This window comes from Symphodus melops, assembly GCF_947650265.1.
Source record: "Symphodus melops genome assembly, chromosome: 12".
Lineage (NCBI taxonomy): Eukaryota > Metazoa > Chordata > Actinopteri > Labriformes > Labridae > Symphodus > Symphodus melops.
The window spans coordinates 22,703,174-22,719,936 of record NC_136702.1 but is presented as its reverse complement, the minus strand read 5'-3'; the positions used below and the strand labels follow the sequence as shown (position 1 = coordinate 22,719,936).

The window sequence follows — 16,763 nt, the reverse complement described above, 5'->3', positions numbered from 1 at the left end:
CCTGAGTTTCTGTGTGTGTGTGTGTTCGTGTGTGCGTTTACAGGGTTTCCTGGCCTCAGCCTGGGCTTTGCTGCTGCTGTGTGAGGTCACATACCACAGCAGAGTTAGCTGCTAATTTCCTCCTCAGAATCTCTCTCTCTTTTTTTCTGGCAGCCTGCGGTAAACTCGCTGACTTTAGGCTGAGCTGGATGATCTGGACTAACATGTCTGCAGAGACAGAGAGAGACAACACTCTGAATGTGACGTGCTCTCTATTGATGAACATTTGGTCACATCAGGAGGTGAAGGGCTCGAATGAGCTGTCCATCAAAGAATAGCAGCGAATTCACCTGTGACCATGTAATGTCACATCACTGCTTTTTGCTTGTTGAATAGTCGAGCTCGTTTTAACAGACACCTTCTGCCTCGACTTTCATTGAAAAATAGTTGACACACTTGGAAGAATTTGAGCTGCACATGGCAGATCCTGTAACGTGCAGATCCTGTAACGTGCTCATGTAACAGAAGAGAGCAAGGGTTAACATGAAAAGCCCGTAAAGAGTTGAGAGAGCTTTGTAGGTGGCGGTGCTTTCTGTCTAATGTTAGGTGGGTTTCTTTTAACAAGTGCTGAGGGGTTTACGGTTTGCTGCATGTGCATTTTCTTTACATGCCGGTCTACATCTGTCATTTGTATAAATGGGGAAAATGAAGAGATGAAGAGGGATAATTCAAAAGATGTCCTCTTTGCAAATTAATTAAAACGAGCATTTAGTGAGGTCACTCAAAAGAGCGGCAAAAACATTTACACACTTGTGCAAAATCTCCAGTCAGGTCTTTTTAGTGACTCGTTTGGTGTTGTTGAGAGATGACTGATATCACTGTAGTTGAGTTCTGTGAGGATGGTGAGGGGGAGACCTGCATGTTTCACAACAGTGAAAACTAGAATTTCCCTCAGTATGTAAATTATATGTAAAACACTAAAGGCATCGTAGGATGAGTGTGCAACAACAAATAACTGCAGTGATTTTAAAGATTGGTAGTGAGGACCTTTTACTTTCTGTAGATCTTTTACATTCTCAGCCCAGCAGCTCTTATCAAGCCAAGGAATGAAAAGAGATAATGAGCCGAGGCCTGGATAAGGACAGGATACACAGTGACCCAGATAAGTGATCAAGTCTCCTGTACGTGAAATGCAGAAGTCAGAAAAGGGAATAATGGATGATCTGAGTGGAGGGAGGCATCGGGCTGAGCACCTGATAGAGAACTGAAATATGCTGAGATGATAAGTGCACTGTCATATCGAACATGACCTCTTCATGCTCATGAGTGCTTACTCAGGATTTCTCAGTGGAGATTTAAGAGGTGTGCTGAATCCGGCCTGATTTTACAGCGTCAACGACGTCACATCTCAAGGTCGCGCTCGCACAGAAAAGCAAAGACTTCCAAGAACCAAATCAGACGCTGCATTTATGGCATCAGCTTACATTACATCCGGGCCGAGAATTCAAACAGCATGTCCTGATTCATTTGGCATCACATGATGTGTGTCAGAGTTCAGCTGCTTATACAACGAGAGAGGAAACGTCCTTTACCATACGTAACTATACTGACTTACATCACAGGCTGCCAGCTTGGACTGTGGAAGACGTGTAAAAAGGAGTTAGGAAGCATCAGGGCACACGGTTATAAGGAAGGAATTCAGGATTTTATTTCAATTTAAAAAGTGTAGAAAAATGTTCTGACAGTGAGAGCAGAAAGGAAACATCATAAACCTTTGGACCTTTGAGAGATTGTAAATCAGAGGTGAACATAGATGACGAGTTAGTCTGTGACATACCGAGAAGTACAGACGGTTGTTTCATCTTCTGTAAAGTTAGACTGTAACAAAGTGTGTTCAATCAGAGCACAGCAGATACTTTCAGATGCTACGCTTCAAGAGCGAGACCAGGTAAAGAGAGCGGGACATTCAGGACGCTCGCTCCGGGAAGGTTGATGATGTCACAGAGGGACACTGAAGTGAATTGCTGCTAATCACAGTGATGAAGAGGAAAACATCCTATCAGTGGAGGTCTTGATTTAAAACCCCGAGTCCACCCAGTCTGAGATCGAGACAAAAGGCCGAGCGCTGAGATGCTTTAGATTCCTGGACCTTCAAAAAGCGGTCTGGAGACCGGTCTCACTCGAGTTCTGAAACAACCCGACCTTGAAGGTTTCTGATGAAGATCTGGACTGATGGAAAATATAAAATGTGTAGAAATGAATCCACCTTTGACATTATGAGGGTAATGTACACAAAGATGACATTTTGTCTTCACCTCACAGCTTGAGCCTGTTTCCAGCTGACCTCACTCATTTACTGCATTCCTCTGCTGCAATTAAAAAGCATGAACGGCTAACCGGGCTAAAGCAGCGCTTGGTCAGAATACTGCACATTGTTTTACTAACACATCTTTTTTTTAAATAAAAAAATCTGTTATTTTAAGGATTGATAGAATCAAATATCTTCAGTCTTATTTTTAACCCTAAAGCTGCCGGGAGAGAAAAGTGAGTGAGCGAGCTGAAAATGTGTTGGAGCCGATCAGACCGTGTGCAGGAAAAGGACAAGACGCTTCACAAACTGGAGGCCTCAGACTCCTACTTCAGTGGATCAGGTTCTCAGATTATCTGGATTTCACAAGAATCTTATTTAATAGTTGAAGTTTCTGGCACCATAAGGACTTAACTCAGCGTTAAGTAGTAAAAGAGGACATGATATCTTAAAAAGCAGTTTGGCCACAGACTCGATGCAGCCTGTGTCCCTGTTCAGGCTGCCTGATATTCACGCCTCTGTAACATTTGACCTTCCATGTGGATGTTACAGAGGCGTGACGGGCGGGAGGAAAGTGATTGTTGTTTAAATAGTTTTCTACTCTGACATCATGGTGTAAAAACAAAAACGATCAAAGTCCATGAATGTGACGAAGACTTTCTCCATGCACTGTATCAGTGAGTGTCTGTCTTTGTACAGGTGGTGTTCAGGGGTCCAGCAGGCCTGTGATCCAGCTGTGATCCAGCTTCCTCACCCTCCTCAGTTCTCTAACCTGAGCTTTGGTCAGAGCCGGGGAATCTGCAGACTCCAACGTCTGCTGCGTCGGCCTCGAGCTGCTGCTCTCCATTTCCCCCTCGGAATCCTCTTCCTCTTTCTCACTCTCCATTTCCTCCTCCGCCGCGTGTTTGCTTTCCTCGCTGAGAACAAAAACAGGGAAGATAACTTAACATGACTCGGCATATTTTTAGAGAGAAATTGTTAAGTCACATTTTTGCATGTGTTTCGCTCAGGGTGCTGAATCACATGAAGCAGAGAGCAGCAGTTATGGAGTGAGCGAAGGGTCATCACCCCAACAAAGAACCATGACTGTGCTCATTTCAGTAATTAGCTTATTGTTCAAACCTCTCGACTCTAGAAAGGTCCCTCCAGTTCTTACATGCATGAGACATGAACTTTTGTCATTTTGTATTTTCTAACGCTTCAAATGTCAGAACACGTCAGACCGAAGCCGAGAGTTGAAATGACGTCATATTAAAAAAATCGGAATTAAAATAATTAGATAATATTTTGTATAATATTTCGAAACCTGGTGAATCCAAAACGACTCAAAAATATAAAAATACATTTTGTAAAGATTTCTATGTTATGTGAACGGAGGCATTTTTGTAGTTTGAGATTTGCTTATTTTTCACGTTTTAGAAAACTGCTAAATGTGTCACAATCATTTTAATACAAGAAAAAAAAAGTCTGTTTTTTTTTTATATAACCTGGTTATGTTTTAAAGATGACTTTGTGGTAGAGAAAACCTTTGAAGACAGAAAGGATTAATTTTCATTTCTTATTTCTTGGAAGTGTTCATCTCGATGATCAGCTGTATGTTGACATCAGTGCAGCTCCAGATGAGTTTGGTTTTGTTGGTTTTTTTTATACTGGCTCGTCGCCTGGCAGCGACTGTTTTAAAAGTTTGTTTCCTGTTAGTGAACAATGAAGGTCCTGTTCTCATTAAGGATCCATTTTGACAGGACAGCACAAACACTTTCCTGCAGAGTTCTCTGAAGATTAAGAACACGAACAGCCGTCTACTGACCTGGTGTCTGCAACAGAGACGAGCAGAGAGCGCACAAACATGGAGCAAAGGAACGACGTAGAGGGCAAGACGTGGGCCGGCGTCTGGAGGAGCTGAACAGGAGAAAAGAAACTCAATGAAGGGCCGCTCGTCTTCCACTCATTTAACGGTCTCTATGTTTGAGAGCAAAGTGACCTCCTGACCTCTTTGACGGCGACCGAGCCCTGCGGCAACGGCGCTCTCTCTGCAGACGGACCGCTCGCCGTGTCCTGATTTTCATGTTGACGGTGTTTCCCCAGCAACAGGTAGAACGGCGTCATGGCGACGGTGTCGTCTATCACGAGCTTGATTAGGGAAAACAAACAAAAAGGTCAGAGATCAATCCTCAGCACGGAGGATTTACGTTTGCAGAGAGGAAACGGATTCACTCTGCGAACAAAACAAGAATTAACTTGGAGCCAGAGGATGCTAATTCATAGCACGTTAGTTTTACCAAGAACACATTTGACCTTCAACATGACCCCGAGTGCAAACAAGAAGAAAACATGTGAAGTGAAAACTGATGATGCTGACGTTATGTTGAGGAGGAAGCAGATATGTGCTTTCACAAACATGCAGCATGCACAGTTTGGAGTTACAGCACGAGCTGTACCTGCTTGCTGGCTGCATTCAGTCTGTCCTCCTCGGCTTTGGTGGTGAACGTCATGAGATCCTGCAGAGAAAAGTCAGAGTCAACCGACAGCACAGACACACGGAGGCCAGGTTAAAGTGCCGGTACGTTCGGCTGCACGTCTTACCATGTACTGAGTCAGGAAGTAGAGCTGGGATCTGTTGAGCCACTGGCTGCTCTCCTCACAGCTCTCCAGCATCTCCTCCCTGGGGGCGAAGACGGCGCGGGTCACCTTCCCCGAGCACACGGCCTTCTGGGAAAACAGCGGGCGTGGCTCACTGGGCCTAAACAAAAACACTGAAACACAAGAAGAAGAGTACGACGTTTATTCAAACGCCCTATCGGAGGTTCGATTCCATTTTAAATCGAGCACTATGGTTTATGTTATTGTAGCTGTTTATGAAGGTAAATAAAGCTCACAGTCTGTGGCTCCAGCCTGGCAGCAGAAGGCGGCCATGTTTTCCGACATGGGGTCAGCCAGCAGCAGGCTGACGTCCATCGAGGTGCTCCACTCCACTGCAGCAGACAGAAAGCGTTTTTATTTATGGTCTGTGCATGTATGTATAAGGGATGAATGAGGTGACATGCTGAGCACACACGCAGCCTTACGGGAGCAGGTGAGGAGGTTCCAGCAGCAGAGCAGGTTGTTGGCCGTCGTTCCCAGCAGATACTTGGAGCAGCTTAGTCGGCCGAAACAAAGATTCCTGATGGAGGGGAAAAAAAAAACAGACTTTAAAAACTCCCATGTTCAGCCCTTCACTGCACACATATTTCACAGGATTAACGTTTGAGGAGTTTTCCGCTTTGGGGACTTCAAATGGGAACACGCAAGCAGGGTCCGAACACCCACCAAGAAGCAAACACCCGGAAAATTGACGTCTGGCTGATGAACCGATTACAGCCACCTTATTCTTTTAAAACGCTGCCAGCAGTGAGGTTATCAGCCGCCTGCGTGCAAAACAACATGTAACAAACGTGTTTAACATTTATGTGACGAGTCTGCAGGGCGAGCAGCTGACCCCGATCTACACATCCATAGGTGGTAGTTATGTGAAGAGGCGTCAGGCAGCTGTCAAAACAGAAAAACCATTCATGTCCCTGATTTCTACTTTCAAGTGTTTAAAGGGGAAAAAGTCCTTCAGCTCCCAGCACACAGGAAGTGTGTCTGAGTACCAGTGAGTGAAGCAGCTCATCGTCTCGTCTGCCATCCACAAAAAAAACCCCAACCTTTTTAGTCTCACTGACTTTCAAGTCTGTCACCCGCAGAGGTCCGATCGCCCCCCCCTGACCAACAACAGTAACACTGGTGTGGTCACTGAAAGGCAGCGTAGCTCATTTCCTCCAGATTCACTGAAGATCAGATTTGGATTGAAATTCTCTTTAGGTCACGTCAACGAAAAAAAATCTGCAGCAACTTTAAGCACGAAAAAACTTCGACCAATGACAGCCCTCGATACACGTTTTATAAACCAATCAAGCCTCTCCACCCCTCGCCTGCCTTTAAAGCAGAATGTCTGTGATGGTGACACTGGTTTGTTGTGTATGAAAGGACCAGGTGGACAACGAGTTTACACACTGAGGATTAATTAAGTTTTTCAGTGTTTAGATAACCTGCAGCAGGAGAAGGACACTTCCTTCACACTTGGTAATGAAGTTCATCATGAACCGAGTCAACTTATAACGCTGGTCAGCTCTTCATGTTTTTCTATTTAACTGCAGGAGCTGACTCAGTGTTCTTGGAGTTCCTCAGAAGAGTGGGGGACAAACTGACAGCAGTAGTTTCATGTCCTCAGTGAGCCTGTGTTCACACAGAGAGACAGAGAGCGAGAGCGAGAGAGAGAGAGAGAGAGAAAGAGAGAGAGAGAGAGAGAGAGAGAGAGAGAGAAAGAGAGAGAGAGAGAGAGAGAGAGAGAGAGAGAAAGCAGCATTGCGAAACTGTCCCGTGTGTTCAGCTGGCTCCTTTTTCTCAGGCCGCTCCGCCTCCCGTCTGCTGTGAGGAACAACGCTGTGGACTCTGCCAGAGCGCTGCAAAGAAGGTTTTTTTTTTTAAACTATTTAATGACGTCCGCTGCAGAGGAGGAGAAGTCTCCAACACGTTGCTGCTGAGTGAATCTGCATGTGAAAGGCACCGAGCGTTCATGATCCCATCACTCTTACTCTCTCCTCTTTGTTGGTGGATGTGAGTCCCAGCGTTCCCTCGTCTTTGATGAACATTTAAAAGTGCAGCCGCTCAACATCGAACATTAATGAAGACGCAGTCAAGAAAACCTTTTCTCCACAACAGTCATTCTTAAAGGTTTGGATGCTGCTGGAGCTCATCTTTAAATGTTTTTCACTCAGTGCTGGTGAAGGTCTGTGGCTCTCCAGTACGGACACCCGAATGTTTAACCTCCATATGAATCTGGTTAAAATCCCTACACATCCATACACCTGTTTTAAAACCATGGTAACAAAAACAGCAGTTGAAGATACCTTCCTGTTTTTAGTTTGCAGGTGACCGTCTGCACACAGACGTGTCTGAGAAGACATTCTGCTTTAAAATCAGCTTCAGCAGCACCGTGCTGGCTGTGCATACAGGACTGTTTGTATGAAGCGTTTGGAAGCTTAGAAGAGAAGCAGCCGTCTCTATGACGACAGTCAGTTGACCACGACCGCTGTATTGTATTGACTGTTGTTTTTTATACTGCATGGGTTTTATTTGAGATCGTTTTCTTACCCCAGCAGACACGGAGCACAGAGGGTGAAAGAGACGATCAGCAGGGGGAAAAACTACGGTGAATATAAAACATGTTGTGAAGAGCGTCTGGGACAGCGAAAGCGTCTTTCTGACAAGTTGAAAGATTTTCAACTCGAGCGTTCAAAGAGGCGGCACCAAAAAAAGAAAAGAAGAGGTGTAGCGTTTAGAAGAAAAGACGCTGGGCGCTGCTCTTTATCTCCAGGTGTTGCTTTCTTCTACGACCGATCTGTACTCTTTGAAAACTTTCAAAATAAGATGCTGGCGCTCAGGAATAAAAACCAGGAGGTCTCGTTTTTATTCCTGACTAAGTATGAGGTTTTTTTATTAAATCTAAAAAGTAAGATCATTTCTGCAGAAAAGGATGAGAAGCAGCTCATCCAGCAGTGAAGGTTTGTGTTTGTGCTTCTTCCTGCTCTCACCTGACGGCTCCTGGAGGCTGGGACAGAGTGGTGAGGAGCTCCCAGGAGGACGGACTCCACACGGTCACCACTTCCTGGAAACTGACGGCCAGCAGAGACCCGTCGGCAGAGAAACAGCAGCACTGGGGCACCATGCTGTGATAGGCTCCGACGAAATCACACAACCAGGACGGCCCTTCATCCGCTGATCAGATCAGGAGAAGAGAGAGAGAGAGAGAGACGGAGATGGAACATTTGATCCAATGTGTTTTTAAGTTAAAATGGTTGAAGCTGAAACAACGTCATTCTCACTGACGTGTCCCTGACAGATTTTTTATGAATATATTGAGATGGAAGTCGATCTGTGAATAAATAATTTTGATAACATTTTTTACATTTACTCGTAAACCTGCTCTTTCTTTTTCTTTGAACTTCCCCTCTAAAGATCAACCCAGAAACTTATCATCATAACTGATGCTTTTTTTAAATGTTGCTGTCGTATAGTTACTCATAAAACAATTCACGTTTACTAAACAGTGCTGCTGCTTCATGGACTGATGTCAAACAAGAGACGCAAAACGCAGAGAGCGCCCTCTGCTGGTTAAAACAAAAAAAGAGTGCTGCCAGATAAATTTGTCAAATCGATTTGAATTGTCCTTATTTGTCTTGCTTTTTATATAATATACATATATATAAGATATATTATATCAGTGTTGGAAAAAGAGCCTAAACTTTAGTTATTTATGACAGAAGGAAAAATCTTAAGAACTCAAATCCGATAAGACAAATCAAACACAGCTCTGGTCCTCTTAAAGAAGGTGGATATATATTCAAGAGGATGGAAAAGTCTCCGAGTTGAGAGACTGCTGTAGAAATGACCACAGCACAGTCCAACGGAGTCAGACTTCTGCTTACCTTCTGTGTGGGCCGCGGCAGCAGAAAGCTGCCAGGCTTTGAAGTGTCCGTCTTTGCTGGTGGAGACCAGCATGGTGGTCTGAGTTTCGGCGGCGTGGCACAAGCACATGGCTGTAATCCGGTCCTCGTGGGGGGCTGAGATGGTTGTGTTCAGCACAAAACTGCAGGTGATACAGTCGGCATGTTAAAAAACAATGACAACTGAACTTTAGTGTTTTAGTAAAAATAAATAAAAAATAAATAAATAAAAAAAACTGCTGTGGTGTGCTTTTATTTTGAAATCCGTGATTTCTTTGTGCTGCAAGTTAAACATCCCACAGACATCAGTACCTCTGTGTTTGTTCATCAAAAGCCCAAAGTTTCAAATTCAGCTCCAGCTCAGCGTCTTTCTGCTTCCTTTCTTCCACTGTGGCCAACCAGCTGCCCGACGCATCGAAGGCCGCGCCGACCACCTCAAACTGCTGCAGGCCCGACTCATGAATGAACTCCTGCTGCACAATGTCCAACTGCACCAAACACAGGAAAACCAAATATGAAGACTGATCAGACCACGGTGTTAGCCAGCAGCTAACTGAGGTGCTACATCCCGTCAAAGTGCGTCCACTAAACAATCCTGTTTTCACCGCTGACAGGCTGAGACATCCGTCCTCAGGGTGGGACGACATCGTGAGAGGGGTCCACCTCGTGTACCTCCGAAGACGGAACAAAGGCGTAACCTCACAGGGGCGTAAATACCGCGGCTCGAAACCAAGATTTGAAATGATGGGGGGCGAAAGATGTCAGATAAATGGAGCAGCGATCTGAGGCTGCGCTCACACTGCGTGCCTTCATGCTTCATGTTTGTTTGTTTCTTAATGTGAAAATCATCTGAAGGAAGAGGCCAAAATCTGATTTAAAAAAAATACAAGTGACTTCTTTTGTTCACATGGTCATAACAAATATCTGATCGGAGTCACGTCTGGCTGCAGTGTGAACGCAGCCTGAGGCCGACATTGATATAAAGTTCACTTTGGTAGGGAGTTAGTGTGCAGAGGGAGAGCTAAAGGGACAGTTACACTTCTTTGGCCTGGCTTACGAGTGATGCATTTCAATGAGCTTACATTGTAGAGCAGCTTGTCTCTTTGGAGGGAGTAAAACTGCAGGTGTCCCGGCTTTCCATTCAGCACCAAGGATTTACTGCGAGGGTCCACCATCAGGTCTGTCCTCACACTTTCCCCTGCACCAATCAGAGGGGCTTTTTTTAGTCTCAAGCAAAGAGGAAGGTTTAACACAAGGGACAGAGAAGCACACAGACTCAGGAAGGTGAAACATGAGCTTCCCTGCTGCTTCACTGAAACCTAAACTCCATGTACAGTGACAGAATCAGACATTTCAGAACAAGCTGACGAGTTCCTCCTGACATGATCTATGAGCCCACACAGCCTGTTTATGATCCATACGTGATCTGCACACTCAGTATGAACTCACCTTTGACCAGACCCTGGATCACAGCCGAGACTTTCACACAGCTCTGGATGATCGTGATCTCTGAAATCACACATCGGGTACCACATGAACATTTTAAGATTCAAACAGTCACACCTGCACCAGCAGCCAATGAAACGTCATCCTAACGACACATGAAGAAAGTGTCAGGGTAAAAAGGTTTTAGATTTATGCAGACGTGGGAGGAGAGTCAGTGTCAGTTGAAGCCTTCAGAGAAATAAGACAGAGCAGATATCCCCATCTCAAATGTTAAGGTCAGGCCTGATTTTATTTTCCAGGTTTAAATTAAAGCGTTTGAACTGAAGCGTCTCGTCCCTCTAAGTGAACCTTTTCAAACAGCCCGTCTTCATTTACAGTCGTGTTAAAGCTGCTCACTGTTGTCGCTGTGGGAGGTGCAGAAGAGCGCGCCGTCAGGTGACACGGCGATGTGCGTGATGGCGCCGCCCAGACGGGGCAGGAAGTCCTTCTGACTCTCTTGATTGTATCTCCACTGGACGAGCACCGACTCGATGCCTCCGCTCAGCAGGTTTGTGCCTGAAGAACGAAGAGAGCAGGAAGTGACACAGAGACGAACGTCAGGATGTTTGAATCGGGATAAAAACATATTCAACACGCTAAAGATCTTAAAACATGGCGACTACGATACAGAACTACAAGGATGATGAAACTCAAAGACTGGTGGAGGTTTGTTGTCATTACTCTTTAATTGGATCGTCGGGTCCCGCTTCAGAAATGTAAAATACTAAAATATGAATAAAGACGCTGAGTGAAGAAGAAGGATGAACTGTGTGCAATAAAAGACTAAATAATAGAAACTCAGGTCACAACATTCATTAACTAGGAGCTTATTACTCATTGTGAAGTCTAACACACGTTGTACGTTATAAATGTGGAGCGGTGAGAGGATGCACGTACCTTCTGGGGTGAAGCACAGTGAGCTGACAGCGTTGTGGTGCCAGTGCAGCGTGGTGTACGTGTACTCCTTCTTATGGTTGAAGTTTCTCCTGAAATGATCAACGTTCGATTTAAGGCTTCCCCTGATGAGTCACACTCACCTTCTTCATCAACGCACGTTTCAAAGACCAAAATCACACAAGAAAAAAAAACCTCACGACGGGTAAAGTAACTTCTTTTTGTCACATTAGACATTTTGTATTGTGTCGCTGAGCTGCTCTCACCAAAGGCGGATCTTGCCGTCTTCATGTCCCGTGGCGATGCAGTCATCTTTTGGGTGACAGGAAATGCACGTGAACGTGTTCTTTCCTCCTTTCTTGTTGTCTTCTTTGAGGGAAAACCTGCAGACGAGGACGGACGGATCGCTCTGATTAAACATCTTTGTTTGTGAACATCGTCTTTAGGAAAGCAAAGTTAAAAAAAGTCACGACACCTCTCTTGATCTAAACAAAACAAAAAGTACAGGGTTGGCTTTTATTCTGAAATGTTATTCTTGTAAACGGCCATCCTGTGATTTCACTCCAGAATCGGAAACCGCGTGGAGAACAGGTTATCTTTCATTCATTACACACAATCTCCACTCCGTCTCACCTGTAAGCCTTCTGCTTCTTGAAGAAGAAGACCTCCAGCAGCAGACCCGTCGCTGAGGCGATGTATTCCCCCTGTGAGAGAGATCACGTCTGCTTATCAAAGAAGAAAGCAACGTTCGACACTTCACCACCTCAATCTCTCCTAGGCTTCTCTGTGTGCAGTTTGAACCCGATACCTAGCGTCGAGGACGTCTCTTATTGTTGCCATGGTTTCCAAAGAGCTGTTGACATTGGTGGATTTGACTCGTATCGTCCTGAAGTTTAAAATTCTGGCATCATAAAAACTCTCCCTGAATAATTTCATGTTTGAACTCAAGTTTGTGGAGAGTTTTCAAACTAATACTCCTCAGCTGATCGGGTTAAAAACATAAATGTTGGGATGTTTAAAGATGGAGGAGGCGTGTGGATCAGTGTTGGATGTACCCCTCTGCCGAAGCCGATGGCTGCTGGGTTGGAGCCGATGTCGCTGAGCACAGCAGAAAGCTCTCGAACATCCACCAGCTGCTCTCCACTCTGTGGCAGATGTACGGCCACCAGCTGGAACGACTCTGCACAAACACACACACACAAACATCAGCCCGCCACACAGTATCACCCCCGTGACCTTTCACCCAGATTCCACATCACACAGTCCAGAAGACAAACTGTGAGAAAGTGGCGCCACCTAGTGGAAGCATCTGACAAACAGACATGCAGACATTGATATGACCAACAGTCTGCACACAATAATTCAAAAAGAATAATCCCACATACACATGAACACAGAGGACATCATGATGATAAACAGGACTCAGGTGATGATACTTGCTTCTGTCTCTAACAGACTGCTGTAATCACACACTCTTATGAATGAGCCTCCAGTCAAACAGCTTTCTTTCGACTCATGGAGCCGAGGAGTGACGTGCCAGGCGCTGCTTGCTGAGGTTTTAGAAGTCCTGTAGGACTCAAAATCCATTTCGCTTTCAGGACTTTTTGAGGTCTTGGAATCAAAGTTGCATTTTTGACTGGGTCTTGTTTTGGTCTCAGACGGGGCGGACCAACGCTGACCGGCTCCTTTTCATCACTGTTACTTTGATTAGGAAGGAAAACGCCGCTTTCGAAAAGAACAAATGACATCATTTAATTTTTATCCCCCAGTTACAGCTTCAAGCTCCCCGGTGTTACGCTCTGAGTGAGTGACAAGGCCCCTCCACACAAGAGGAGGAGGAGATTTCTTTGATAGATAGACTCTTTATTGTCTGTGTATAAGAATACAACAAAACTTGCAGCAATCCTGTAACGCAGCGTTTGCAAAACAGTTTTATGTATTTCTGGTTTTGTCTCCGTCTCTGGTAGATCTGATACTATAGATTTAATGATGTGAAAGATGAACATTAAGGGGTCGTCTTGAGACTGGATTTATAAACTTTACAGCTCAACTTAAACTCTGTTTGCAGATAAAATGCAGAGTCAGCTCTTTCTTTCAGGGGGGGAAGCCGTGTTTTAGATATTCACTGTCATCAGTTGCCGAGACCTCAGATCAAAAGCAACATCCAATCAGAGAAAAGCCTCCACGCTTACCTGTTCTTTTGTCAGACATCGCGGCAGTGACCACAAAGATGACTCCTTCATGTTTGTCAGAAGCGTAGATGGCGTAGATCGGGTATCCAATGACGTACGTCTAGAAGGGATGACATCATGACCACCAGTTATCAGAGAACCACAACGCAGACATCCTGCTCAAAATAACCTCAAGTCACAAGTTCTTCACTCCTGTGTCAAAGTGCTCGATGAATGAAGTCTAATCTTGAAGATGGCGAGAGCGTCAGATGAATGAGGCTGACGCTGGATTAAAAACACAACGATGGAGCTGTACCTTAATAAGGATGCCGTCTGTGAAGTCCCAAAGTCTGACGGTGCCATCTGCTGAGCACGAGTAGACCTGCAACAGAAACAGAAACGCATCTTAACAAACCTGTCGGAAAAAAAGAAGAAGAACGAAGTAACTTGACGAAACTGAAAGATTAAGTTTCATCAGGTAACTTTTCCTCAGAGTGAGAGAAGTTACAAGTAGAAAGTTGAGGTCCCATGGAAGTGAACGCTGCTAAAAACGTAGAGCAAATATTATTAAATAATCTCAGAGCGGGGTGGCTGGTGGGCCGAGTGGTTGGTGCGTGCTCCCGCGTACAGACGCGGTGTAGTCCCTCACAGGACTGGTTCGGACTTGTGACTCCTCCTTTCTCTCTCTCTGATTTCTGACTCTACCCACTGTCCTTTCTCTCCAATGAACATAAAAAAAGATCCCACACCCTTTAATCTTAAATGTCCATTTATGTCGATTTATAATAGACCATGTGTCGGGGGTTTGAATGGGAGCCCTCCAGTGACCCGTGGACTACAGTGTAGGACTGTTTGAAGTGTCATTTTACTCGCAGTGAAATTTAGACACCAGTAGCATGCTCGCTCTCTCTTTCTCTGGCAACATTTTAGTTTTAGTTTTTCCACTTTTAGACTCTACAGATCATACAAATAACAGACTGTATCAATTAAAAACCATTTAACAATTAAAGTTGATTCTTTTAGGCTGTATCCTCATCACTGGAGCTTTAAACAGGTTTTATTTCAGTCTTGTCCCATTGAAGAGGGTGTGTGGTGGGTACAACAGAAACAGAGTGTGTGGTGGGTACCTGCAGGTGGTTGGAGGGTCTGAGCAGCACACCTGTCACCAGGTCGCTGTGTCCTCGCAGCTCGTGGATGCACTCTTCAGTGGAGCTGCTGAACACCTTCACGCGCTCTCCTGAGGCGCACAGCAGGAACCTGAGCACACATTTACACACAGGTAAAATCACACCTGCACCAACCCAAAGACTCCAGGGGGTCACGTGCTTGAGCTGCTGGCTCATTATCAGGCAGAGAAAAGTGTCAGAGATGAGACAATCTCGTTGTGAGTCTTTGTAAACACACAGGTAGCAGCTTCATGCTAACAGCTAGCAGCAGCTAAAATAAAAGTAAACAGACAGCAAAAAAAACTCTTGAAGCTCATGTCAAACATGAAGCGAGTTTAAAGGCACACTGACCGTGAATCGCTGCTGATGACAGGCTGTCTGAAGTTTATTTTACTCCCCCCGCGGTGAACCACGCGGATGTCCCCATGTTCAACCATGTTTTCACCGGGCTCCACTCTGACCCACGCTGCTGCTGATTCTTCTTCTTCCATGGATGAGTTCAGGTCGCTCTACCGCCACCTGCTGGTCTGGAGCTATCCACCTCTCTGGCCTCATCCTTCATATGACTAAATCATTCAGAATAATAAATGATTAAATATCAGGTGCTGTGGTGTTTATGTTTGTGGCATGTTATTTTGTCCCTTACTGTGTATAAGAACAACACTGCTAAATCTTTGAATGTCTCATTTTCACTTTAATAATAAACTCTCTCACAGCTCAGCTGAAAAGTCCAAAGTTATATTTACAAAATGACATCAAACATTTTACTTTACTGTTCCCTATAGCTTTTATTTAGTCTTATATCTGTTGGGGGGTTGTTTATGGTTACGTTATTGTCTTTGCTCTATTCAGAAGGTCCTTACTTTATTTCAAAATAAAAGCATGGATGAATTTAAACAGCAAATAAAGTACTCTCAGTTTAAGACATTAAAAAAATATCAAGGGGAATTCATTGATTAAACCAGACAAATGAGCTCACAGCACACAGAGGAGGTTCGACTGCACTTCTGTGTAAATAATAATAAACTACAAAATATATTTTATCCATGTTTTATCCTCATCAACGATCGTGTGAAATCTGAGATTAGAAGTTCATTGTTATTATCAATAGTCATTCTGCACTTTTATTTCATTTTATTTTATTTTATTTTATTTTTTTATTGTAATTCTTTATTTCACATGTGAATATTTGGTTACATATAGATAGCAAATCTTTCCTCATATTTCTTGAGAGCCTTGGCCAGCCTGTTCTTCTCCTCCAGAACTGTGATCTGCTTTTTCAGAGTCGATTTCAGCTCATTTTGAAGACTGGTGATACTGTCTTTCTCGGGGGCATATTTTTCCACCCTCTGCTGCAACTCAGAGTTCTTAGCGTTTTGCTTTATGAGCATCTCTTCAAGTTGGGTCTCTCTTTTTTTGCTCGCCAGCTCATGTGCATTGAGCGCATCTACTGTGCTCTCCAGCATGGCAATGGAAGACTTGTTCTCCTCATGGAGTTTAATGAGGGAGCGATACTTCAATTTCATTTTGTCATAGTCTCTCTCTACATCCTGGAATTTAAGCCTGATATCTGCGTTCTCCGTCTTCAGCGTCTGCACTTCACGCATGAAATGTTCTGATGACGCAAAGGATTCTCTTAGCTGGGTTGTCAGGAGTTTCAGAGATTTAACCTCAGCCTGGCTTTCTAAAATTTTCTCCTCATAGTGCTTCTTTTCAATTTTGAGTTGAGACTTTAACCCTACTTCCATATTCAGACTATTTTGTAATGCCAGGGTCTTCTCAGAGAGCTCTGCCTCTAACTTGGCCCTCTCCTTCATCAGCTCATCCTCAAATCCCCGACGTTCTCCTTTTTCCTGAAGCTGTTTTTGTGCCAGCTGGCAGTCATGCAGGGCGATCTCAAGTTTACCCTCCAGCCGTTGGTTCTCTGACTTCAGTTCATGGTTAGTCAGTGTCAGAAGTTCCACTACCTTCAAGAGTGAACAGCTTTTGTTTTTTTCCTCTTTGAGGTGGGAGGCCTGCTGGTTCACCTCTTTGATGTCTGAGACCTGCTGGTTCACTTTCTCCTGCAGGGAGTTAACAGTGCGGTCCTTGTCTTGGAGTTTATTTCGAAGACTCTGATTATCGTAAAGTATGGATTTGATTTCTTTTCTTTTCTTTTTAATTGTGTTCTGCTGCTCATCAATGTGTTTTCTTAGTTGCATCATTTCAGCATTGCTTTCCTTCTCACGCTCTGTTG

The 16,763-nt window shown here is 44.4% G+C and overlaps 1 protein-coding gene across 1 annotated transcript; it reads right to left on the bottom strand.

The window, feature by feature from the left end:
- Nucleotides 1–1,662: 1,662 nt before the first annotated feature.
- wdr75 (WD repeat domain 75) lies at nucleotides 1,663–15,041 on the bottom strand. The gene is made up of 21 exons (XM_079358204.1): nucleotides 14,879–15,041; nucleotides 14,489–14,618; nucleotides 13,678–13,743; nucleotides 13,383–13,482; nucleotides 12,246–12,370; nucleotides 11,824–11,894; nucleotides 11,457–11,573; nucleotides 11,194–11,282; nucleotides 10,654–10,812; nucleotides 10,261–10,320; nucleotides 9,894–10,009; nucleotides 9,124–9,299; nucleotides 8,794–8,954; nucleotides 7,900–8,083; nucleotides 5,353–5,447; nucleotides 5,164–5,259; nucleotides 4,871–5,040; nucleotides 4,726–4,785; nucleotides 4,277–4,417; nucleotides 4,095–4,186; nucleotides 1,663–3,204 (listed from the first exon to the last, which is right to left on the bottom strand). The coding sequence occupies exons 1-21, from the start codon at nucleotides 15,016–15,018 to the stop codon at nucleotides 2,994–2,996; spliced, it is 2,559 nt and encodes an 852-aa protein (XP_079214330.1). The 5' UTR covers nucleotides 15,019–15,041; the 3' UTR covers nucleotides 1,663–2,993.
- Nucleotides 15,042–16,763: the final 1,722 nt, after the last annotated feature.